Genomic DNA, 26,741 nt, shown 5'->3' with positions numbered 1-26,741 from the left:
TCTCTCTGTCCCTCTCAGTTCGGCCCTGCCTCTTCCGCCCGGCTCTAAGATGGCGCCGCGAGAATCTCCTCTCCCGCCAACCTGAGTCCGCGCGGAGGAGAAGAGAGGAGTGAAGTGAGGATAAGAGTCAGCTCGGCCTGGTCGCGGGCTCCTGTTTGCCTATCGCCATTGCCCGACGTGTAAACACGGCTCTGAAGACCTTGGCGTGCCTCTCGGCTTAGAAGACACCTCGAAGAACCGAGAAGATGCCGTGTGTGGCAGACTGGCTGAACTGCCCGCTCAGTATCGTTCAAGGCATCTTCGGTGAGCGGGGAAGAAAATAAACATCTTGGGGAGAAGAAAAGGAACATCTAGGCAGGGCGGGGGCGAGTTATGCCGCTGTGAAGCAGGCAGGCAAGCAAGCGGGGAACCCAGCTAAACGAAAAGTGCGTGAGCGAAACTGAGAGGAAAGGAGCTTATCGCGGCGGCGGGAAAGTAGCGCTGGGCCGGCAGCAGCGACCAGGAAGAAGGCGGTGGCCGTGGTCATGGAGAGAGTTTAAGGTGGTGGGGAAAAGCGGGCCTAGCAGGGCAAAGCGGGGCGTCGGTGCCAGGCGCGCGCGTGGAGTTTGGCCTTGTCGGAGAAGAACGCGCCAAGCTCCGGGCTCCCTCCCGCTCGCTCTGGGTGGGCAGAGCGGACTCGCTCGCCGGAGTTCGCCCTGTGGCGGAGCTCGGCTGTGTGGCTCGCTTGGAAGTGCCAGGGCGAAGCCCCGAAAGTTGAGCAACGTGGAGAAGAGTGTGTCTGGGAGTGAGTGCAGCGTGTCTTCCTGTGTCTCTTTCTCCGCGCCAGGGGTGGTGGGAAGGATGGGTCCGTCGAGCTGGGGTTGGGGCTTCCAAGCCGACTTTGTCCCTCGTTTGAAAGTTTAATCGCAAGATTATTGTGCTTGAAGAGGTCGGGTGAGGGTGAGGGTGAGGGTGAGGGTGAGGGCGAGGGCGAGGCGTTAGGGTGGTGTGTGTCAAAGTTGGATACTAGTCAGGCAGGATCATGTATTTTGGCTTTTATCTGTTTTTCCTGATCTCGAATATCATTTGCTAAACTATGGTATATGTTTGACATGTTCGCATCTCATAGGCTGGATCAGTTTTAAACCATTGATTTAAATCCCTGAGAAAGGGGGGTTATTACTCAGTTTTCCAACTCTGTTACTCATTTGTTTTCTTGACAGGTATACATACTAACATACTGTCTACTACAACAATCAAAATACATCTGGTTGCAACTTAATAGAACCACCAGAAATCCTAAAACGTCTGTCCATATAGCCCTTGCTATATAGAGAATTGAATGCTGGTTTAGTCATGCTGGGAATAGATCTATTGAAATCAGTGGATCTGAAGTTAATCATGGCTAGCTTATGCCCCATTAATCTAAAAAGGTATACATAAACTATGAACAAATGTGTATCAGGATTTATAGGTATTCAGTGGGTAAATAGTGAATTGTTTTTTTCTGCTTGGCTTTAGCATGTAAGGGCACTGAAACTAACTTGAAAGACCAAGCAATTTTCTGTAGTGAAGGCTAGTTGGCTATTGGGCAGATAAGAGGTTCATGATCTGAAAACAAAGTTTTGGTGCTGTTTGGCTCTCTATCTAAATATTCAGTCAGCATAATAACAAATACAGTTCATGATACACTGTGTTGCAGAGAATACAGAGCAGAATCATAATCTAGTGGAATATATGAAAGGGGTTTTTATGTGTGTGTAATATAGCAGCGTGCACTTACCACTCAGGTGTCTACACAGTTGTTATTTGCAGTGCATACAAACTCCTTTCAGATTTTTCTGAGTATAGGTTGGGGGGTAGAGTCAACCTTATCTTCAAAAGGTTGTCCCATTTGGGTTTTTGCATAGAAAATCAGGATTTTACTTATTGTGTTTAATGGTTGATCATGGATTCATCAATTTCTCAATTTTAAGAAATTGAGTATACCCAGTTATTTAACTATATTACTTTAAATTAAATAAGCTATAGTTTCTAAATCAATTTATTCTAAGTGATTTTCAACAATCCTGTATTAGTATGATTTTGAATGCATATAACATAGTAAATATTGAACTCTGTAACTCAAAATTATGCTTGTGAGTATGATTTGTATAATGCATAAACATATATGGGCTTATAATATGTAAATATAAATATATTTAAAATTCTAGTGCCAGACATTGGCCCACTCTGCATGATCAAATAAGCCATGGGAACTTGTTTTAATCACTGGTATATGCCAACCATCATACTACTACTGAACCTAGGCAACAGCAGTTTGAGGGAAAAACAACTGTCAGATAAGCCAGTAACAGGCTGTGGGTGATGGTGCATGACATGTGCTGGGGCTTAAAATAAGCCATGGTGGTTTGCAATGTTTGTGTGAACTAAGTGTTTAAAGATAACATTCACAATATTTAGAGGGGCTCTGCAGCCACCAAATCCCATAAAAGTGGATAGGTTGCTGTCCTATATATTGTAAAACAAAGATTTGAGTGCTTGAAAATATTTGATGCAAATGTTAAATGAGATTAAGTGAAGTTATTGGAACAAATTGAGTGTTGGGATTCTAAGTCCAAGACTGAGAACCAGTTTGGTATAGTGTTCACAGTGTCTGACTAGGACTGGGAAGATCCTGGTTTCAGTTCTCATCTAGCAATAACACTCCCTCCATGACTTGGGGTAAGTCATTGAGCAAATTTGCACAACATAGCAGCCTACATTGTTCATAAGCTGCACAGTGTGCCTGACAGACAGTGGGCTTCACTGTGGGTTGTTTGTTGCAGCATCCTCCCTCCATTGCTGCCCTGAACATCACTTTTCATGATTTCTTGAATGACAGCCCCTTCAAAGTGCCCTACAGTTTATTAGAGCTTTTTAACTTAATGTTGTTTTGCTGCTGTTGGTGGTGATGGTATTTCAGTGGTACACAAGTGCATGACTCCAACTATCTGAAATGCAAAGCCTGGCCTGCTCTGGTGCCTGCTATCAAAGCTGACATGATCAAAGCTGATTTTTGACAGCTAGCAGGAAGATAGGCAGCCATGAAATCTGAATTTGACAGCAGGCACTAGGGCATTGACTAAGCAAAGCTTCATATTTTGGATAAAAGTAAAGGTTTCCCCTTGACATTAAAGTCCAGTCATGCCTGACTCCAGGGTGCGGTGCTCATCTCCGTTTCCTAACCGAGAGTGCCAGCGTTTGTCCCCAGAAAGTCTCCGTGGTCATGTGGCCAACATGACTAAACACCGAAGTGCACAGAATGCTGTTACCTTCCCACCGAAGTGGTACCTTTTTATCTACTTGCATTTACATGCTTTTGAACTACAAGGTTGGCAGGAGCTGGGACAGAGCAAGGGGAACTCACCCTGTTGTGCAGACTCAAACTGGCAACCTTTCAATCAACCAGCCCAGCAGCTCAGAGTCAAATAATGGATTTCCAAAACACCAAGAAGAAATACCTAAAATCAAAACTAACAAAAATATTTGTGCACATTTCTGGTGCAAATGTATGTATACACATGAACACAGTGACTTGTAGAAGTATTTACTCCTCTTTGATTTTACCATATTTTGTTGCATAACAGCCATAAGTTGAAATGAGTGTAATCAGCATTGATAATCACTTGATGTACACAATGTGCTCAACACTGTGAAGGTATAAAACATGTTTATTGCTGCATAGTTAAGTAAACCAAAAAACAAATTTGCACTTCTTGGTTGTGTATTTACCCTTTATATGACATGCCTAAAGAAACTCTAGTGTAACTCAGTGCCTCCAGAAGTCAGTGTACTTACGGAATGGAATCTGCCTTTGTGCAATTCCAATGCCTCATGATTTTAGATTAAATACATCTGTTTCCTTGAAAGTCCCAGAGTTTGTTGGAAACCATGCCTAAAGAAACAGCACCATAAAGACCAAGAACATATCAAAACTCCAGGATAAAGTTGTATAGAAACACAGTCAGTACTGGGTTATTAAAAAAAAACTTGGAACCATGAACATGCCTCAGAGCACAATAAAATCTGTTATTACAAAATGAAAGAAAATATGGTTGAGCCATGGTTCTGTCTAGAAAAAGCAGTCCACCAAAACTCAGTAACTGGGTAAGGAAGGCATTAATCAGAGAAGCAAACAAGAGACCAGTGGTAATTCAAAAAGAGCTGGAGAGATCTGTAGCTGAGATGAGAGAAATTTTCCATGAGACAGTATAGCCTAGATGTTCCACAAAGCTGGGCTTTAAAGGAAGAGTAACAAGAAAGGCATTTCTGAAACTTATATTAAAGCCCATTTGGAGTTTGCAGAAAGGCACATGGCAAGCACATGTGGGAAAATGTTATCTGGATTGATAGAAGCAAAACAACTTTCTGACCAAAAGAGAACATTGTCCTGACAACACTCTCCCTGTGGTGAGGCATGCTGGTGGCACCATCATGTTGTGGGGATACATTTCCCTACAACTGGGACTTGGGAAGCTCCTACAGACTAAGGAAGTTCTAAAGATTTAGGACAAGATGGATATTGCCAAATACAGAGCAATTCTTAAGGAAGATTTGTTTCAGTTTGCAAAGGATCAGAGATTGAGTTTCATCTTCCACCAGGATATTGACCTTAAACATAACCAAAGCAACATTGGAGTGGTTTCAGAACAAAAACCTGAATGTCTTAGAATGGTCCAAACCAAGCCTAGACCTCAGTCCAATTAAGAAGCTGTGACAAGTCTTAAAGGTTTTTCAAGTTTTTCAGATGTGTTAAACTGACAGAGACTTATCAAGAAGACTCACAGCTGTAATTGCTGCCTAAGATGCTTCTACCAAGTATTGACTCAAGGGTAGATACTTAGGCAACCAATAAGTAGCAGTTTGTTTCTGTGCCACAATAAAAATATTTTGTTCCTTCGCAATGTCAACGTATCTTGTGTACATCAAGTAGTAACAATGTCACTGCAATCAATTTCAGTTCTAGGTGGTAACACAACTAAATGGGAAAGTCAAGGAGAGTGAATACTTTGTCAAGGCACTGTGTATTTATGTGGCACAGCAGTAATAGCCATTCCAGTCTCCTGGGTACCTGGAGGGACTGTCAGTTCAGAGATGGGAAAAAGGCAATCTTCCCTACCCAAAAGGAAAAATAACCAAAGCAGCTGCAAAAGGTATGATTGGAAGGGCAGGTAGTAAGCCACTCAGGTGCTTGCTTGGAGTGGCTTTCACTGGCCTGGATGAACCCAGTGAGGGAAGCCTTCCCTCAGTTGTTTGGATTTGGGAAACACAACAACTGTGGATTCAACATCCCCTAAAGCAAACTTGTTGCCAAATAAGCCATCTTGTTAGAAGCAGTCCAACTTCACACAACATAACAATCTGCCCTGAACTACTGTGAGGAAAGGCTGGTTATAAATTGAGTGTCCCTGGGAACAGATGGTCTACATAAAATTGTAGATATAGGGGAATTCATCACTGATACTTTTCCTATGAATTTAAGGGTACAAGCATGGAATCTGACGATTGAAATAACTACTTTTTCCTAAACCAGCAGTGGGAAACTTTTGACCCAGCAGATGCTTTGGCCTACAATTTCCATGACCCCTCACCATTTTCTCTGCGTTAGGCAAAACATGTGGAGGGCACTAGTTGCTCACTCCTGTCCTAAGGCAAGCTGTTCCTTTTTCTGCTTGGTTGGATATTTTAACACATCCAACTGTAGCGGTACACAGAGAAACAGGGTGGATAAGTAATTCCAAAAAATTTTTTATTTAAATTCGATTTAAAAAAAATAAATCCAATTGTTTTGATTTAGAGTTTTAGTTTAAATCAGATTATTTTATTTAAATTGGATTTTTTAAAAATAAAATGCCTTTTGAGGAAAAATCTAGCTAAAGATAATTTTCTGTTTAAGATATAGTCCAAAGGTTATTCATCATGAAATAAGGATTAGTTTTCAATTATGTAGCATAGTAGAGGAATTTGTAAAGCAAGTTGTGTGTATAGGTTCTATCTAGTGAGGAAAAGACAAGTTATGAGATCTCAACATAATTTTTTTTTTACTCTCTCATGCAAAATTAGCTTCTTAAAATGTCAGTTGCCATCACTACAGATTATTTAGGAATTTTTTGGTTAAGTACTCATGCTCCCTTAACCTCTAACCAACTTTAGTTTAGCAATGTAGATTTTATAGAAAATTTTGAATTGGGAAATTTTTTGATGCCCTAGACCTAGAAGGATCAAACATAGCTTCATTAGAGGCATTCATGTTAGCAGAGACTAGAAATGACATGTAATGATTTTTAATTTTAGAAGGTTTTTTACTAAGCATATGATTATAAGCCAGTGAGATTTCTAATATTTGAACAAATACAACATTAAATATAATTTAATTGTATTCCTTTCTCTACCATAACTTGTTCCCTAAAGTATTTAATAAAGTTTACCTTATTAACAGTCAATTAAAGATTTTTTATTTGATCATGTCTATGGATTTGGTTTTAGTTTGTAGGGCATCCTTGGTCTTGCATTTAATGTCTAGCAAGATATTGGCATCTCTTTTAGTATTAAACTCCCTTCAAGCCACCCTTAAAGCCTGCCTCTATAAACAAGGATATCATCCTTCATTTTGTCTCTTAATCCCACCTGTTCTGCTCACCTTGAAAACCTAATTTTGTTCTGCTTTCAATAGTTCCTCTCTCTGTGTGTGTATGTGTAATATATATTTTCTCTGTTCTTAAATACATGACGGCTTGATTTAGCCTAATGTCTGAACATGAGTATAGAACAAAATGTTAAAAATAATGCATGTTTATACATTATCCACGAAGAAAAATACATTTTTCTTATAAAGCTCCATCTAAAATACAGACTCTTTAAAACAAATAGAAGCCCAATAGATGTGGTTGCATCTCACAATCAGAAGTGACATCAGTAGTCTCAAGCAGCTTTGGAAATTCAGAAAAGTTACTACTACAAATTAGCTGGCCTAAACAGACGCCTCTCTAGTCATCTGTGACACACTCTTTGACTGAAAAAGAAGCTTGCTTTCCTGGAAATCAGCTACTGCTGAGAAGAGATGTACAAGGATAGAAATATGTCATAGCTGATGTGAAACAGCCAGCCAATGCTGCATGGCAGACAGTGTGCCAGGAAGACTGTTTTTCTGCCATGAAATAAATCACTGAAGGCACATGGGATTTGAATATAATTGCAGTTACATGATTTATTTTTTATTTCATTATATTGACATCCCACCTTTTTTCCTTTCAAGGAACTCAAGGCAGCTTACATAATTCTCTCAGTCTTACACTCTGAACAGCAACCTTATGTCATAGGTTGGACTGTAAGTCTGTGACTGGCCCAAAAGAACCCAGTGAGCTTCATGGGTGAGCAAGGACTAGAACCCAGATCTCCAGAGAGTTCCAGTCCTGCACTCTTAACCACCACACCTGATTGAACTATTCTCAACTGTGAAACAAATATATTCCAGTTGTCGTCATTATATAATCCATCCTATTGTGCTGCCAAAATACATTGGAGTAGTGTATCTACTGAAATTCAATTTGTTTTGCACTTAATCTAGGTCAAAATAGTCCAAACTCTGAATGGGAGAGAAAAGTAACAGACTACTTCCAAGAGAAACTAAAAGAAAATAATGCAACTAACTGGGTAAGTATGTACTTGCTTATGTATATGTTAAACTTCTGCCCCTTTTTTGCAGACCGTACTGTAATTTTTTATGCAAGATCTTCTTAAAGCACTTCATTTAAGGAATTTACTGATAGGTCTCAAAAGTCCACTAAAATGGTTGTAAGTAGATTAACTGTGAAAGGAATCAAAAGTATATGTTAGGAGAGGACAAATTAAACTGTTGTGTCCTAAATTCACTGAAACCAGAGTATGTTGGATGAATTTCTCATTAGAGACATCAATTAGGAATGGGACTTCTTTGTTAGCTAAATGATAGACTCAGAAATACAAACAGGAAATTGCCAAAGGAATTGGAGAACATATCCATAAACAGAATGTCCAGCAAGGGTTTTGTTAGTTCCACTTGAGATAGTTTGGGCAGAAATGGTCAAATGGTAGTAGAATTGTATTAGCAGCAGTTTTTTTTAATTCCCTATGACAACTGCTTGCAGCTGTTTGCAGTGGAGCTGGAGGTCACATACATATGTGCAGTGTGTCCTCAGCCAAAACCTGGCTTTGGCATTGGGTATCTTGCTCTGATGAGGTAATACAATATTCTGTGACTCTGTCATAATAAATCCAATACAAGTGTATCTTGTCACCTATTAATGTATTTTCCTAAACTTATATGTTTAGGATATATGCATGTTATTGATAAGAAACACATGAACAAAGGGAAATCTCAGGAGCATGTACGAAGGGAAAGATAAATATATCACAGTTCTGTTTGTGTGTCAACATTTTTTTGCAAAACTTAAAGTTGGCTTAGAATGAAATATTTGAACACGAGAATTGTCTGATAAATAAATCTTTATCCTAAAAGTACAAAATCATACACTGAAATGTGATTACAGCACAACTGCACTTTATCATGATAGCCTGGGAGACTATTTGCCTGAATTAAGAAAATCTAAGAATGAGGGAATTGTGCTGTATTTGTACAATTTTACTGGTTAGCCTAAGCAAAATTCAAATTCTTGGTGACCCCTTTCATTTGTATTACATAATTTTTACCGGAAAAAATAAAAAGTAGAGCTCAGTGACTTGCTGAGAACACTGCATTTCACAAATCCAAATGCAGTAGCAGACTACTCTAGTATGGATCCAATTTATATATTTTCCCTGTTTTTTAAAAAATACTGCATATTAATTTTTACTTAGATTATTGATTGTGAGTAGGGTGTTAAGTTCTGTTCACCTCAGTTGATACTCATTTGCTTTTTTAAAATTTCATTTTTACAGGTTCCCTCACTGAATGATGTCCCTCTACATTATCTGAAGCCCAATAGTTTAGTGAAATTCCGCTGTATGGTCCAAGATATGTTTGATCCTGAATTATATATGAATGTCTATGAAACAGTGGACACACATACAAAATCACGTGTAAGTGGTCCTTCTATATTCTGGTCCTTAAAATCTTCTCTTTCCTCTCATTCAGTCACACATATTAGTTCCCATACTATGCACAACACAATTTTGTTGTGACTACACAATTTTGATAGCAGTAGTGGTCATCTGTTATTTAGTATTCATCATTACTTGTGATTGCCAGTATTCCTGTACTCTAAGTCTTTTTCTTGTTGCATTTTCCCTGAGCTTTTGCGGAAGCAACATAAGCTGCTATGCTTCTGCAAAATCCACATGTGAAATGAAACATGACCAGTTTGCACCCTACTGCTACCATCCTCTTGTGTGCCCAAAGTGGGATTGATGACACAATATTATACAACACAACAGCTCACTGTGGATTATTTAACCTACAGTGAGGCTGGGGCATGTGCAGCTACCATTTTGAGTATGCAGCCTCTGCTTGGAGATTGTTATTTCATATGGAACCAGCAAGCCAGGTTATATGAAGGTAAAACAACACTCAGATTCACATAAAATGACAGCCTGTGACGGGGGGTTCGGAGTGTAACATAATTCATGGTTACATCTGTTTCTTGCTAATCCCATGAGCAATCCCTGCCAGTACACAGTGAAGGGGAAGGGGAAGTAGCACTGTGGAAGAAGGAGAATATTTATCTGATATAGTCACTGCTATTTTAAAGCAAAACTTGAAAAAGCAGTGCAGAGGTGAAAAGAAGATCACCATAGTCTCAGGAAAAGACAGGAGTATGAGAAAGAACACCTAATAAGAGAAAGCTGAAGCAAAGGTTTGTATTACATAGGCTGATGGAGAAGTGGTGGGGCAAGCTAGCCAAATTTCACTGACCTTGTGCTGTCACAGTTGCAGATCCCTGAAGAGGCTGTGAGCATTGCAGGACTGCTTCATCTGACTTAGCATGGGGCAAATGTAAAGGAGGATTTATTCTGAACTGTCCCAGTAAATCACCCTACACACTGTTCTAAGAGCCTTTATGCAGCTCCAGTGAGGCTGAAGGATTTGGAGTATTTTAACTCCTTGATTTTAACTAATCAAAGCCTTTTAATTCCTGTTCATTGGCATTATTCCTAGCATATGATCCAGCTCATTTGAAGGAAGAGCTTTTTGTCCTTCCTGCTATAGGAAGAATCTGTATAGTCTTCAGATCTTGGTCTCTTAAGAAACTGACCTTATCGTCTAACCTTAGACTTATATTACCATGCAAAAAGGTTAATCTTTGCCTCTTGGGAAGTGAGGTCAGGACAAAAGTTCTTGCTTTAATTGAAGCTGGAGCAATTGACAAAAAGCCCCTTTTTTGTCTAAATCACATATTGTAGGCTGTGTATTTTTTAGTCAAGCATGGCAACAATCTATCATTACACAGTTACATGATTACCTGCACAGTTGTAGCATACCTTCCAGATCTGTAGCCCTAAGATTAGTTTGTGACTATTTTAATAAGGTGACCATAGTGCACATCTTTTCCCATATTAAATTATTTGACAAATTTATTTTGATTTAGATTTTGACAGATCTAGCTCACTGCTGATACAAATTTTACAGTGCACAAACACAATTGAGGAGTTAGGATAGCTTCCTAGTCAAAGCACCATCAGTGTAGAAATTGGAATGAACTGATACAGAATACAACAGTTACCTCCCTTTTTGTTTAACAGGTTTTGCATTTTGGAAAATACAGAGATGTAGCAGAATGTGGGGTAAGTCCAAATGCTGTATATAAAACAAAACAAATGCCTGTCAGTTTAAACTAGTTGAGCATTCATTGTTTTATTCCTTTTTGCATTGAATAATTTTATAGCAGGCAATCAAAATGTAGCTACCTGTTGATCTATATTTCTATTTTTTATCTAACTTTAAAAGAGATAGACCTGAACCCAGTGGCATTTCAAATACTGCTGTAACAAGTTCAGTCTGTGTGTGATTTCTCCACACTTCATCTGCTAAATGAATAGCACCATTAGAAAAACACTAATGCGAACAAGAATATGCAAGGGTATCTTCTTTAGTTAAATGTGCTACTACTTAAAATGTGTTTAGCAGTGTACTTTACTAAGAAACAAGACACAGTGTAGGGGAGAGAACACACTATCAAGCTGTAAAAACTTTTGACTATAGATTCCCTTTTGGTGCATCAAATATTAAAATCACTAGTAGTGAGGACTGATCTGGATATAAGTTCTAGAAGAGTAATTGTGTTGGTCTATTGCTTAGAGTACAATACAATAAAGTGTATACCTTCAAGGCTGTCAAGCTGCATGAGGTTTCATGGACAAGAGTCTGCTTCTTCAGTTGTGTGAATTTTTTGCCATTAAAAGTTAATATCATGATAACTGTTATTCTGTAAGGTGTCATAAGAACCTTTGTTTTTCGTATTGGAATTGTCATTGCTCATTTGCCGTTCTTTGAGACTTATTGTTTGAGTTTTAATAATAAGTAGGACCTCTAGTAAAATGGTGCAAGGTATACTGTTCTTGCATAGGATGGTAGCTGGTCATGCCTTTTTTCTAGGATGTTCAGTTCCTTTCTTTGTCATCCATCTCTCTCAAACAGGTACTCTGTCAAAGTTATCACTTTCTTTGTTATGTATTCCATAATTTTGGAGTATTTTTATACAAATATTTTGGCACTTCTCGAAACCTTACAGTCCCCCAGACCATCTAATAACTCTCCCTTGTGTCTGGATGATTCTACCTTGACTACATAGGGATCAGTAATTAGAGAACGAGTTTGTTATTTGTGTTAGTATATGCATCTTCCCCTGCTCCACTTGCTGATCCCTAAAATGCTTTGGTACTTTGAAATATAGCTTACTAGAGTAATTTCTGTGGCTGGAGTAAAATATGTCAACAGCATGGATATTATTTCCTTAGAATAGCTTTGGGTAAATATGGCCTAGTGTTCTTAAATATTCAGTTGCATATTTATTATAAGAACTTTTCCCTACATCCTTAAAATACTTAATTTATTTCAGCTTGAGTATTTTAGCTTTACAACTCTACATGTCATTTACAAATATGTTTTCATATGTAACATCTTACTCTATTCCAGCCTCACCAAGAAATAGACTTAAACGCTAAGCAAATAGTAACTGCAGACAGGCAGACTTTTTATTGTGTTCCAGTGCCTGGAGAATCAACATGGGTGAAAGAAATATCCTTTGTAGGTTTATTAATTAATTTTTATGTGGATATATATGGCGTGAGAAGAGAAGATGGTAATAAAGTAAATTTTTGAACCCTTGAAATGGTTTAAGATTATTTCTTTTTAAACCTGTAAAAATAAGGGGTGTGGGGGGTAGGTATATTTTCAGATTCCATCAGTACTGTATACACTTTAATTTTAAAATACAATCGGATTGAAGCCTTATGAAAATTCACACTCCCTCTGGTGGTTGGTCCATAAGCTACAGGCTGTATGGTAAATTAAATCAAATAATAGACAGTGTAGGTTAAAGCTCCTGAGTATGAAGGCAAATTTTAATAGTGTTTAATATCAGTGACATTACTCATCACAAGATATGTTGGTGGAAGTATGTTGAATAATTAGCCTTTTAGGTGATGAGCCTTATAATTGAGGTTTAATCAGACTTTCTGAGTGACATTTTTTCTTAAGAGTCCATTAGATGGGATAGAAAATGTCTGTTCATAAGTTGTTTCTTATTGCTTTTGGCAGGTAACTTGTACAGGAATGAACATGTTTGGGTGAACATTGTATTAACCATACATTGTGTCAGCCAATCTCTCCATACATCCTGTTGCCACTTCCCTAGGACCTTTTATGATTTGTCCATACTCTTTCAGTTCAGTCTCATTTCAGTCAGATTTGTTATTAATGCTATGAAATGCTTGTGCAAACAGGTGTGGGGCAAAGCACTACCACCTTATTTCAGACATTTCTTCTTTTGGGCATCTCATGAAAGAATAGTGTCATCCGGCTACTTTTATTTTAAAGATTTAGATACAGTCAAAACACCAGATCAAATTGATTTGTTTAAATATCAAATTAGTAAATGATGATGTCCTTAACATAAAATGTACGCTTATACCAGTGCAAGTCAAGCTCGAGTTTGCCCTTCAACTTCCTACACTCCAAGCCGCCACAAAAGGAGTTATGAAGAAGATGAAGATATGGAGTTGCATCCCTCTAAACTGAGAGAACAACATCTGGGTATCAGCTGAGACACTGATGATTTTCTTTTAAAAGTCACTTATTTTTCAGGATTAGTACTTCATGGTACAACCAAATGCTCTAAAGCGGTATGCTTTGACAGCTTAGAAAATTGTATTTTTAGTATATGATCTGTGTTCTGTGCTAATTTCCTATTCCTGATATTTGGACCAACCAGATTAGAGTCAGGGAGCAACACTGTGTCAGGCAAATGATGCACACAAACAGTTGCATAGGTGTCTATTGACCTGAAGATCTTGAATGGGATATATTTGAATGCAGTTGAAGCAGCAACCACAAGATTCACTGACCTTTGGTAGAATCTTCAGTACTGCATTCATACTTGGACAACTTTATTTCTCCTGCAAAGGTAGCATTTGGCTGGTTTTCCTGTAAAATTTACACATGCATGAAATTTGGATATGGATAGATCAATTAATTCATTAAACCTGGAAAGCTAAATAGCTGCATACCACATGCAGCAGAAAAATAATGGAAGTTGGGGTTTCACTTTTATGCCTGAAATACTTTCTGAAAGCATCTAGCCGGTGATTGACAAAAACTAAATGTTGAATTATATTGATACTTGATTTGAACCAACAAGGCTCTTTGTTTTCAATGCTGTACATATCTGCTGTTCAGTTTGTTCTGTCTTTCATTCCACAAGTAATAGTGAACTTATATACTAAACAGAGGGTTAGTTGACAGATACTTTATTTTGATAGTATATGTAGGTAATGAAAGTGACTTTCACGGTCCTTCCTTCTCCCAGTGGACCCAGAAGATGCCTCTCCTCTTGGTTGGAGACCCTCCCCAAATAGATCGTGGTTTTGCAGGGAGAAGAGAGGATTGCCAAACAATGAGCACCACCCAGACATTAAGTCAGGTTTTTCAATAGGCTGCTGTATAGAGAAGGGGAAGGGGAAGTCACCTTCTGTCCATAACTTTCCGTTGATGTTTCTCTGTATGAAATGCTACTTTGAGTTAGTTGTTGAAATTGCACTTTACTGGAGTACGTCATTTGGCCAAACTGCATAATCCCTTGATCCAGTAGATTGGGTGATGTTGCGACAATGCTGGCATACAGCTCTGTTTGTGCACCTGCAACTGAAGCAAAGGCAGAGGACTGGACTGTCAAGAATTTGTAAATGTCAACATTTCATCCTTCAGTCTTTTGTTGCTACTGTATATACCCGTACATAAGGCAATTCCTGTATAAGGCGATATTTGGGCTGTTTTTCTGGTGTTTGTCATATTTTGGGTGTGTAAGATGACCCCCAATTTTTGCTTTGCTACTTCTAGTTTCAAGGGTCCTCTTATGTGTCAGTATGTAAGGGCATATCTCTAGCAAATAAAATGCAAATATCTTATAGAATTTGCATCCACTGAAAGACAGAACCCTTCAGTGAGGCTGGCTAGTGGTGAGAAAAAGAGTGTGGTGTCCCCAGACAATCCCTAGAGAGATTTGCAGGCTTGCAGTAGAGATATTTGTGCTTTTTCCGCTTTCTCTGGTGTTCTGTAGTTTCAGCTACTTGGAGGCTTAGAACCTATTCCTCCGTGGATGTGGAGGTCCTACTATATGGTATATAAGACAACTCCCTGATTTTTGCCTTGCTATTTCTGGTTTCAAGGGTCATCATATGTGCCAGTATTTATGGCAGATAAATACCACAAAATCTTAAACAGTGTGTTACAGTGCTATCCAAGAATTGTTGACTGTATTTTTTGTATTATTTAAATATGAAATCGAAGCACACTTTTGGAGGTAACTATCCCAACTCCTGAATTACTAGAGCATTTTTTTGCTCCAATCCTTGCAATTCAGTATGTTTTAAATCTTTTTTGAAAAGATTTAAAGAAAAACTTTTAATTTCATTGCTTAGACATGGAGATGATGGAAACGGTTTCTTTCAACTTGCAGGAAGTGTTCCTGATATCCATGGTAGTGGAGAGCCAAAACGATTAGAAACAGAAGCTTCTGCGAGACATCAAATGATTTCCTTAAACTGCTCACCACCTCTAGATTTAAACTTTCCACTCCCAGGAGAAAAAGGCCCTGCATGTCTTGTGAAGGTGATAATCCTATCAAGTGATATCCAAAGTGGGGTTGGTTTCTGAAGGTGTTGCATCTGTGAGTGAAAACAGAAACTTACATTTAGGACAGACAGATATGCTAAAGCACCATAATCAAACCTAATCATACTTCCCTTATTAAATGATATGGAGAGCTAGCATCAGTGTTTGGTAGATACAATTGTACATTGACTATTTTGCATTATACTTAAAATAAATCTTGTTATTCAGTGTTATCCCATAATATGAGTCTAGATACTAAGAAGTAATCATTCTGTGTTGCTGCAATTGCATTGATATAAAAAGAAAGCCACTTGAAAATTGAAGCCATGTTTCCCTAATCCTATTTCTCCAAGTATTTCCATTTATTTTAAGGTATCAACTTATGTGTTGGTTTTTCATCAATAAGGTACTTTCTGTGAATTACTATAGCAGTGAAAAAGTATGATATTGTTATGCCACACTGTGGAATATAAAGCAAAATTGTAGTTCATGAGATGTGTAACAATGAACAATTCAAAAAAGCAAATAGAAAATATAGTGGTTTGCTGTGACTCATTTCTACAACTATAAATTATAATGTATTGTTTTGTCCACACAGTCACTGCCTTTTTCTTTTTGCATTATATTATAATTTCCCCTCTTAAAAATGCTTTCTTTGTGGCAGATATATGAAAATGGGAATAGTTTCAAGGTGAATGACATTCTTGAGGTGTATGGGATTTTGTCTGTTGATCCTGTCCTGAACATAGTGAACAACGAAGAAAGGTAATGTTTTGCTGTTTCAAGAAGAACTAGTTCTGCTCTTACAGGCAGAACTAAAATGAGGTGGCTGCCTCAGGCAACTGATTTCGCTGTAATGAAAAGATGTCATATTTTTAATTATGTAATTATTGTATAATGACTCCCAGGGAGGGGATGAGGCATGGAGTTTTCTGCCTCAAATGCCAAAATAACTTGACCAGGCTTGGATACTGTGCTGCTTCAACCAAGGGGATCTGGGGGAGTTTGGCACTACGCGCTACTCAAACTCAGACAGCAGAATGTGTTCAGCCAGCCCTGGTTATAGGATCCAAATTTACAATCGTTTTATTAATTTCACCACCAAAAGGAGTGCACTTTTCATCCACAAACAACATATAGGTTCTTTATTTGCACTTTTTCTCTGTTTACTTAAAATTATTTTAGGCCACCTTGGACAGAAACTCCCCCAAATGAGCAGTTTCTTATACACAGTGGCAACTGCACTCTGCAGTCTCACCACTGATTAACTCACAATGGACTCTTGTATCATGCAAACAGCTGTATTATATGCGGTCCTGCATATCTATACATCTTAGTCAAAGTTTCTCGTTAATTAAACAATTATGACCTGCTTCATATGTTTGTGGCAAAAGTGAACACCTTCAAAATCATTAAGCATCCTTTATACTGATTTTTGTACTGTAAATGTACAATAAAAATAAGCAGAAGTATGCTTTTGTTTCCCAGTAACATGCCTCCTCCTTTGTGGTCTCTGTGCATCACACATATAGGCTCTGTGCCTGCGCATTGCTTGTAGTCAGGAAGATTTTCCTAGCTCTGCTCAATTTTTGGTGGGAACCCTGGCCCCTCTCCCTCTAGTATAAATAGAAGGGATGTGTTTTGGTTTAGTTCACCATTGTGGATTCTTCAGGCAACAGTATTCATTGATAGCAGCTGCATTATTGCAGACAATACATGTGTTCAGCTACTTTTATATTCTAGGGAGAATTCTTCATCTCCAGTGGAATCTATGGATTGTATGGAGACAGTGGAAGAACAGAGAGTTCACAGTCCACCGGCCTCATTAGTTCCCAGAATCCATGTGATTTTAGCACAGAAACTACAACACATCAATCCATTGTTGCCAGCCTGCCTTAACGAAGAGGAAAGCAGGAGCTGTAAGTATTTGAGCTACTGAGAGGAAGATTTCCTCATTACAATTGAATGCATACAGTGGACTTTCTTGTTTCCATTTCCTTATGTGCAGTCAAGTTAGTTCGTTCCCAGGGGCCTTGAAGTACAAAAGTATGTAGTAGGGGATTTCCTCTCTCTCCCACTACACATGGGGTAACTACAGCTTCACTAGGCAGTTACATCCATGGGGTTTCTTGCTTATATTTCTTGTCTAGGGATCTCTCTATCATTGTCATTCAAGAATTCCACAAGCTAAAACTTCCCTGCTGCTATCAGTTCCATTTCATTAAGGCTTCCTAGTAGCTGGTATAAAAGATTTCAAATGGATTACTGGGACCTATTCTTCCTTGCCAAGGGAAAACTTGATGCCTCAGTAAGGAGAAGTGGGTCCTGGCCATTTCTGCAGGCAGCTTGAGAATAGACCTCTCATGCGGCTGGCAAAGATGTCTGCTGCTCCTTGTTAAGGGGGGGGGGGCACACCATGCTTGGCAAGCAGAAGCTGTTTCCAGCTATCCTTGCCAGCTCCAAACCAGGGGAAAGCTTCTGAAAGCAGCCCCAAAGTGCCACTTGGGCACATTAAAGGCTATTATAAGTGGGGTTCAATCCAGTAGCCATTTATCAAAACAGGCAAGGGATTTTTACTGCTCTTGTCAAGTGGCTTGCAGGGTAGTGGCTTGCCCATCATGGTGGTTTGGATGACACAACCCATTGGTTCTTAGGGTGGATTGTTTGGGAAAAAAGAGCCCACCTTGGGTATCCAAGACTATGTTTGCATGTAAGGAGAACCCACCTGTTAAAACCACCATGGATTGTTGTATTGTCCAAACTGAGTCATTGACAAGTTGAACAATAATCAAGGGATTAAAGAGATACGAGTATATCATATATGATGGATTACTAATATTTCAAGTAATTGCTTAATGACAGTTCTTTAGGGCTCAAAAGAGACTGATGCTGTTACAAGCCTCAAGACTTGTTTAACCTAAAGCCAAATTCCTTAAACCTGCACCCTAGTCAAATATCCTTATAGCCAGGTCCAGCTTCAGGGTACAGTCTCCTTCTAATAAGCATTTCCTGTTGTATTATTAGCTGCTTGGATAGTATATGTGGCCTGGTATTCCCTGTTTATATAAACGTTCTCTGGCAAGAACTTAGAGCAGTCTCTTGGCATAATGCTGCTACCTTCTGTTTTTCACCATCCACTAAATGTCATCCCACAAAGAGATTTTCCACCTTAGATTTCTCTTACATCACACTAGCAGAACTGCTCCCTTCCTTTCCTCACAGACTGACTCAGCCTTCTATTTCATATTGTCTTTCAACAAGTGCCATAGCATCCTTTGACAGAAGCAAAACAAAACAAGGCCTCAGATTCACTGTAACTTCACAGAGGCTACCCAAACATATTACAGAACAACACAGTTATATACAGGCATTTTTCCCATATGCCTTTAAACGTTTTTAAGTATTTTATGAAGAAGACCTGCCACATTTTCCCCAGTCATTTATATTATGATTGCTTATTTGAGAAACCTGAATTTAATGGAGCTGTTTTTTACTCTTAAAAAGCCTCCATCCACACTAGCCCTATAGCCCAGTATCTATTCCATGTGTCATCACTTGAACCTCTGGTCTGTATTTTATATTTCAGTCTAATGAATAAATGCACATGAGTTGGTATGATTGTGTGCATGTGTGTGTGTTAGTGTGTGGCAAAGAACCATATTGTAAAGAGTTATAAAGGTAGACTGCTTATCAACATTGATCTTTTCTGTTTTAAACTTTGAGCTTGATCTTATGCCATGGCACTTGTGTTTTGCAGTAGTTCCTTGTCATTATATAAGTTTTAGTCTGAGAAGGGTTTTAGTGTTGAAATCCTTACCAGAGTTTATGAAGGTCTTGGTAAACATAGCTATGACTCATTTCAGGAAACAGGCTTTTTTTAAGCCAAAGGTATACAGATACAGTTTTCTGTGATGAAGATTTGTTTTGAACAAGATTTAATTACAGAATTGTTTAATTGAAATACTAACTCCTAAAACATCAAGTTTTGGAACTGTATTGCCAAGATCATGCTCCCTTATACAAACCTGTGATGCAACAGCACTTCAAATACTGTGACCACATCTAAAACAGGATACTGCAGAGTTGAAAAAAATGTAGAAGCCGACTAGAATGATCAGTTGCTGAAGCAACTCCTCTATGAGGAAAGGGTACAACATCAGAAATGGTTTAGCTTAAAGAAGAGGCAAGTAAGGTGAGGCATGAATGTGATAGAGGTGTACAAAACTGCATAGCATGGAGAAAGTGGGTAGGGAGACATAATACTAGAACTCAAGGTCATTCTGTGAAGTCGATTGATAGGTGAATCAGAGTGGATATAAGGAAGTACTTCTCACACAGTGCATAGATAACTATGGAATTCACTTCCACACAAAGCAGTAGTGGCCAGCTATTTGGATGGCTTTAAAGGGATTGGACGGATTCATGGAGAAGGCTAGCAATGGCTGCTACTCGTGGTGGCCATGTACCACCTCTACTATCAGAGGCAGTATGCCTGTAAACACCAGCTTCTGGGAGCATGGGCCAGAGGGTGCTGCTGTACTCAAGTCATATCTGTGGGCTTCCCATGGGCAGCCAATTAGCCAATGGATGAACAGGATGCTGCACTGGATGAACTCTTGGTCTAATCCAGCATAGCTTTTCTTATGGTCTTATCAAGCCTTCTGTTAATTACTACTCATTCCCCACTCTGTTTCAAGAAAAGTAGAACCTACCGTTTCTATATAGAACTTTTTTCACAACCAAAAAATTATTTTTAAAAAGCAGACAAAGAGGATTAATTAAAAGTGGACATTTTTTATCATTTGGACATTGATCATTTTAGAGAAATCTTTATTTCTCTAAGAGAGTGAAAAAAAAATTAATTGCATTATTGGCTGCAGTTCTGCCCAACTTAAGCTTTGGTAAAAGTATTGTTCCTTCCAATGTTTGAAAGTAGTTAATAATGACCAAAGGAATTAATATTAACTTTTTACTAGTTAAATAACATATATTCCACCTTTCAGTTTAATAAAATTCAAAAATAGACATTATTAAAACATAAAATCCACATAGAACATACTGATTTATTAAATGGCATCCCTAAAATTTTCATGTAACTGCTGCCGGTATGCAAGTCAGTTCACTGGACCAGTCCTGAGAAGCTAACCAACAAACCAGAACCTAAGCTGTAAACCTGAACTTCAGATTTCTTAGACATTTGGTTCAGGTGATAAGATTTTATATGTACAGCCTTAAGATGCTGGATCTTAGTAAATTTTTCCAAATTTTAGAAATGTGGACTATATTCTATAGACATGCTTCAACATGCAACACACCTATTTTCCTTGCATAAACACTGTGCATAAAGATATATGCTGCATCTAGTGAATCTGTTCATATGTGAAAGTTGTACTGCTAATATTGAGTATAGCGTGGATTTGCATATTAAAATGCACAAGGCTACTTAGTCTTCTGATTGCAACAAAGGTTTTACTGTGCTTTTCCTTCTCCCAACCCGCATGCAGAAATACTGACATTGATGCAGCTGTCATGGTTCCATCGTGTTTCCTTTTTCCTTGCCTCTGCCTCTCTCCTGTATCTTCCACCTATGCCCAGCTGAAATTGCTGCCACTTTTCCATAGGGGAAAAAAGGCTGCTGGCTTACCTCTTCTCTTTTCCTGGAGACCTGTGAGACACTCTGGTCTGTACTCTCTCAGGGCTCTACAATGCAGAAAGATGCTCTGTCACCATCCTGCACCATAGAGCTGCCTGTGTTCTGGCAGTGGTGCTGCTGCTGCTCCTGCAAATCATGAGTGCTATTGCTAAGGTAGGTAGGGGAGGCTTTTTCAATTGTTACAGTAGTGGGGTTTTGACCTCTTCCCCCAATCCCCTTTGTCAGTTATTACAAATCAGGACTGGTAATTTTTTGTTTATGAAAAGTTTGTTCACGCGAGTTTGATGCCTTAATAAGGAAACTTCTGAGCACCTGCATCTGTGGGGTGAGTGGGATATGCATGCAGCTCTTGTGGATGCCTACTCCTAAAATAGAAAATCCTGTTTAGTATGAATGTTTTGTGATTTCTCACTGCTGTCACCTTTTGTTAGTTATTTCTAGCTTTATGACTGAACTGTCCCCAGTCAGAGCAGAGCTTCTTGGATTCCTCACTCATGCTTTGTTAGGAGACAGCCTAGCTGCTGAATACCTTATATTGCATCTCATCTCCACAGTGTAAGTAACAAAGTCATCTACTGAGAATATTTGGATCCAGGCTTGAATCCAGGCTTTCCCTTCTGCTAAAAGAAAGGCTGCATCTGCCATGGATAGTTTTTGATTCAGTGGAATCTCTTCATTGACAGAACACAGGAGGGGGTAATTTTGGCCAATTTTCCCTCTTCCCTTGCAGCCTCTGTGCTCTGCAGAACATGTGCTGGGTGTGGTGGAGCTTGGGAACAGCATGGCAGGTGGTTCGGACAGCTTCAGGGAGAGCAGGGGATTGTCTTCACTGAGTAGAACTCTGCTCAGAAAGTGCTTCTGCTGGCAGATTAAACTCTAAATCCAGTCCTTTTTTTTGTATACCAAAGTTCTTCATGGTCTGTGTGTCACACATATGGGCTCTATGCCTGTGTGAGGTCTGTTGTTGGGAAGATTTTCCTAGCCTCTCATGGTGGACTTGCCAACTCAGCCTGGCTGGCAGGGTCACCTTCATGAACAGGGAACTGGACCTGACCCTGGCAACAGATGGCTAGCATCTGGGATGGAGAGTGCATTTATGCTGGAAGCAGGACTCAAGGACTTGAAACTTTGGGCGCACACATAGTCCATACAGCCTTGACTCTTGCTTGGACTGAAGTGACAATTCTTAACACACAAACTGGGCATTTGTGAACACCGGGCACCTTGGTTTGTCCAACAGCAATTTCCTCTGTCTTCCAAAGAGACCAGACATCATCTCTTGGGACCACAGCATGATCCTGCATCTGTGAAGGATTAGCTGGTAGATTGGGAGGCCCCTATCCATCCTGAGATACAGGGAAGCCTGGATGCACCCCTGTGGCTGAACATGAGGCATCTTTACAAGGCTGAATGGAGCACCTTTGCAACTTTTGTCTAGGAGTAAGCTTTTGAACCATGCCAGGCTTCCTCCATATGCTCCACATCAGAGGTCTAAAGCCATAATCCATCAGAGTTGTTCTGGCATGGGACGGGTCAACGGTTTCTCCACCAAGAAACTGGTTTTCTCACATCCTCAGTTTTCTCACATCCTCTGCCCTATTGGTTCCTTAGAAGTCTGCAGAAGCTGAGCTTTGTGCATCAATCCAGCATTCCTTATGTTCCATAAGGGCAAGGCAGTTCTGTGGCTCAACCATACATTGCTCCTGAAGATTGCATCATGGTTCCACAAACAGTGCATTGCCAGCATTCTTTCCAACAGTATCCACCCCAGTGTCATTGGCCCTGATACTCTGGACATGTGCAGGGCACTGGCATTCTACCAACTGACTGGAATGCACCTCCCTGAACAACTGAGGATGTATGTAGAGTAGCTGCAGGGTTCTACCATTGCTAAAGACTGTTAATGCTAATAATCCTTTGTACTTGAAGCTGAAGCTACTTTGGGTATAAACATGTCTAAAACTGAAGTTAATTTTTCAGACTTGTAAAAAGTTGAATCTTTTTCAAATCTTTTATTGACATGGGACATCTGGTTGGTTGCCACAAATATAGGAGCATTACGTATTTGCCAGCACTTCAAAATAAACACTTCACTAATATTTGGCTTCTCTTTTGTCATTTAGGTATGCAAGAAGAGATGTCCTTCCTCTGGGAAAATTCACAGTCAATTTAAGTGGCTGTCCAAGAAATAGTGTCTTCACAGAACATATATATCGTATTATCCAGCAGCTTGTCCCAGCAGTAAGAATTACATTTATATGTTTTGTGGAGTAACTGTGTAATAGTCAAACTGTAAAGGTGTGTTGCTATGGTAGCCACAGGCTTCTGGTTGAATGCTTTCACACACAGCTGAAGATTCTGGAAGTATACCTTGAAAAGGCAGGTACATACTTTCCCACTGTATTTCTGTAGTTGTGCACTGCCTTCATTTAGGATGGATGTATACATGTACACCTGCTTCACTCACAGGCAGAATGCAGATACTTGTTCTGTACTATATTGTTCAGAACATGGTTTGTTAGCTTGGAATTTTAAGGGCAACACTACAGCATTCCATCTTTTAAACTAATGTACAACATTATAACTGCAAATAATATAGATAGAAGTGTGGAGCTTCAACTTATATCCCCCATACTACGATGTGGTGATTTTTTATTGCTATTCACAACTATGTTTTTGTCTTTATCCACAGTATATATCATGTTTTAGTGAAATATAGTTACTCAGTTGCTTAATAGGAACACTTTCTAGCTGACACCTCAGAGCTTTTGTTTTTCTTGCCAGTCCTATCGCCTGCAAATGACCATAGAGAACATGAACTGCTTACAGTTTAACCCACACAAGGACTACACAGCCAATCGCCTGGTCAGTGGAGTACTACAGCTGGCAAGTAATACCTCTCTTGTCATAGATGAGACTCTGCTGGAGCAAGGACAGCTTGACACAAGAGGTGGGTATTAAAGCATCATCCATGCATTAAATCAATACAGTGGTTGTATTAAAATATGTTAAGACATCAGATTCTTGCATTTAGAAATTATTACTGCTGTACGTGTTGTACTGTTTAATTATTTAAAGCAAAAGACAGTATTTTGATGAACGGTGGGGATGTACGAATTAAGATTAGGTATACTTGTACCTAATATAATTCTTTATACTTCCCCCTACAACAACATGTACTTCTGTATAATGCTTCTTCCACTCTGCAGTGATCTTGGGGCAAGTTTTTAAGGTTAAATATTGTAAAGATGATTTCTGCAGAGGGTTTCTGCCTAGATACTAGTATGCCATGCAGAAAACTTTGTCAGCTGAAAATGCAACGTGTGATCTTTATTTCAAACCCGAAAACTTTCCACTCAGTGATCAGAGGATTTCTTCTGTTGTGTCTCTAGGTGTACACAATGTGAGAGCACTGGGCCACTTGATAACTTGGCAGAAGGTGGATTATGACTTCACTTACCACCAGATGGAATTCCTGTGCAATATTAATGTCCTTATCACTTCAGAGGGTAGATCACTCCTACCGGTATGACAGTGCTGCACTTGAAGCAAGGCCTCGTGTGTGTGATAGCCTCTTACTGGAGCGAATGTATCATTCTTAGGCCATCTAACGGTACTATGTGAGGGCTGTTACCCATTACTGGTTTAAGCATTGCATTTCAGCAACAAACCAGTTTTTTAAGATCAAACATTTTAAAATAAATAGAGAATTCTGGAGTAATGTTATACAGGACTGCATGAAATTTAAATGATTGTGTGTTATCTAACATTTGTAGGTAGAGGACAGAGGCTCTTTAAGCACAATTATTTGATTCCTAATCCTATACAGAGAACTCAGATGTCAGACAGAGCTCTGTAGCACAAGTACACTACAGAGCTTCAGGGCTGCTAAAAACATAAATAGTTCACTTTCTCCCCTCTTTGAGAAGCACTTGGTTACAACAAATGGCCCTGTATGTCTCTTGTGCAAAAGGCTGGTAAGTGATGGTCTGCAACTTCTTTCCACAGTCAGATTGCCAGGTGCACCTGCAGCCACAGCTCGTGCCACCCAACATGGAAGAGTATATGAGCAGCCTTCTCACAGCAGTGCTACCATCCATTCTCAACAAGTTCCGCATTTACCTAAGCTTGTTGAGACTGCTGGATTACAGCATATCCGATGAAGTGACTAAGGTACCGAGCACTTCCCACTTTATTGACAATTGTTTGACTGAGTTTGAGGCTAAGTAATTATTTCTAGCATGTTCTCATGTTTGCTCTTGCACTGGTTCAGCCTATTGCTTCCTAAAACATATGAAGGTCTTGCCAAAAACCTGCTGAGTTGTTCAGTTTTAATCAGCAAATTCAATTCACATGAACAGGCAGTGTGTATTGAGCCATTAAAGAGCAAACACTGGTCTTACCTTCTCATATGAGAGGATGTAAACCAGCTTCACTTTTTAGAATGCTATCCTTAAGGGCTTGCTCCTTAGACATTATGAGAACTTTTGTACTATTGGGTACCAGAAAGTAAGGTATTTTGCTATATATGCTCTGAGTACTATATTTTTTTCAGAAGAAATGCTGCAGTGCATTCCTACCCAAGGAAAGCATGTGGGTTGGGAAATGTCTGCTTTGGGTAGTGGGCAAACAATTCTTCCTGCTTTAAATTTAATGTGTCTCCTTAAACAGTGCAGTATAGAAAAGCTTTAGTTTAAAATATATGTTAAAATTCTACCTTGATCATATGAAAACTGATATTTAATAAATTTTCCTTTGGCAGGCAGTAGAAGATGACTTTGTGGAAATGCGAAAAAATGACCCTGAAAGTATCACAGCTGATGACCTTCACAGAACTCTACTGGTAGCCAGGTAAGGGGTGGGGGGCGGGGTTGAGCACAATTTAACTTTCAGGACAAATGCTCCTTAGTTTCCTGAAGCATTACTTACCCAGGGAGCAATATAGTTCTGATGCAGCTCTTTATCTCTTCCTGGTCTTTCTTCCCCCTAAGTAAGTCACTCTTCTTGTTTCTGCCATTTGAGTTTAAGGGTTTTTCTCTGGCCAACCACTGTACTTCATAAAACAGATTGTGAGCAAGCTGTGACTGTTGCTCATGGATAAATTGAGGACACATCTTGCAAATATAGTGTAATCCCATTTTCAAGAAGTGATTCAATAGTTATTATGACCTGATTTGCAATGTAAATCTCTAGAATCACAGGTGTGCTACAAGCAGGCATTATTGGCTACTGTTTGTCTTCATGTGCTTACAGGTCCTTCAACAGGAATTTCTATAAGGTATCATGTATACTATCGGGTAGCTAGTTGCTCAGTGCTTTTCTGTCACCAAGCTTAGGAAACAGAAGTCTGTATTTTTCCCACTTATCTGCATTTCTTCCTTACAGATTCCTTTCTCTCAGTGCTGGGCAGACAACATTGTCAAGGGAGAGGTGGCTAAGAGCAAAGCAGCTGGAGGCACTGCGTAAAGCCAGATTACAACAGCAGAAATGTGTAAATGGAAATGAACTCTAAAGCTGCAGCACCTGGTACCTGTCTTGCTTACATGACTGCAAAGTTTGCCTGATATATGTGGAGCTAGTATGAGGGAGCTTATGTTTATATTGGGTTTTGTAGATAATTTTTATCAAAGTTATACCTTTCTCAAACTTGGACACAATTTATGGTGTTCAATAGATACACTGAATATTTTGGAGCTTGTTTTGTAACTGAACTAGCAACTATGGGAAGTTTGTTTGATATTAAAAATTTACTATAAAATGCTA

The 26,741-nt window shown here is 39.2% G+C and overlaps 1 protein-coding gene across 2 annotated transcripts; it reads left to right on the top strand.

The window, feature by feature from the left end:
* Nucleotides 1-165: 165 nt before the first annotated feature.
* LOC123028359 (minichromosome maintenance complex binding protein) lies at nucleotides 166-26,741 on the top strand. Of its 2 annotated transcripts, XM_044440125.1 has the most exons (17): nucleotides 169-303; nucleotides 1,203-1,412; nucleotides 7,589-7,674; nucleotides 8,938-9,078; nucleotides 10,738-10,779; nucleotides 12,131-12,232; nucleotides 13,120-13,249; nucleotides 15,171-15,322; nucleotides 15,990-16,090; nucleotides 17,069-17,244; nucleotides 21,410-21,533; nucleotides 23,102-23,219; nucleotides 23,763-23,928; nucleotides 24,371-24,504; nucleotides 24,987-25,151; nucleotides 25,741-25,829; nucleotides 26,364-26,741. In XM_044440125.1, the coding sequence occupies exons 4-17, from the start codon at nucleotides 9,004-9,006 to the stop codon at nucleotides 26,488-26,490; spliced, it is 1,701 nt and encodes a 566-aa protein (XP_044296060.1). In that variant the 5' UTR covers nucleotides 169-303; nucleotides 1,203-1,412; nucleotides 7,589-7,674; nucleotides 8,938-9,003; the 3' UTR covers nucleotides 26,491-26,741. The 2 variants fall into 2 exon arrangements, with proteins under 2 accessions (XP_044296050.1, XP_044296060.1); XM_044440115.1 differs by lacking the exon at nucleotides 1,203-1,412 and having other exon boundaries at nucleotides 166-303.

Source organism: Varanus komodoensis, unplaced genomic scaffold, assembly GCF_004798865.1.
Source record: "Varanus komodoensis strain SLA01 unplaced genomic scaffold, ASM479886v1 scaffold1, whole genome shotgun sequence".
NCBI lineage: Eukaryota > Metazoa > Chordata > Lepidosauria > Squamata > Varanidae > Varanus > Varanus komodoensis.
Note: the sequence above shows the minus strand (reverse complement) of the source record. Positions and strands in the feature narration are given on the sequence as shown.

Coding starts and splice junctions, on each gene's coding strand:
- LOC123028359 (XM_044440115.1), top strand. CDS start 246: ATGCCGTGTGTGGCAGACTGGCTGAACTGCCCGCTCAGTATCGTTCAA. Junction 304..7,588: donor TATCGTTCAAGGCATCTTCG/GTGAGCGGGGAA, acceptor CACTTAATCTAG/GTCAAAATAGTCCAAACTCT. Junction 9,079..10,737: donor ACACACATACAAAATCACGT/GTAAGTGGTCCT, acceptor TTTGTTTAACAG/GTTTTGCATTTTGGAAAATA.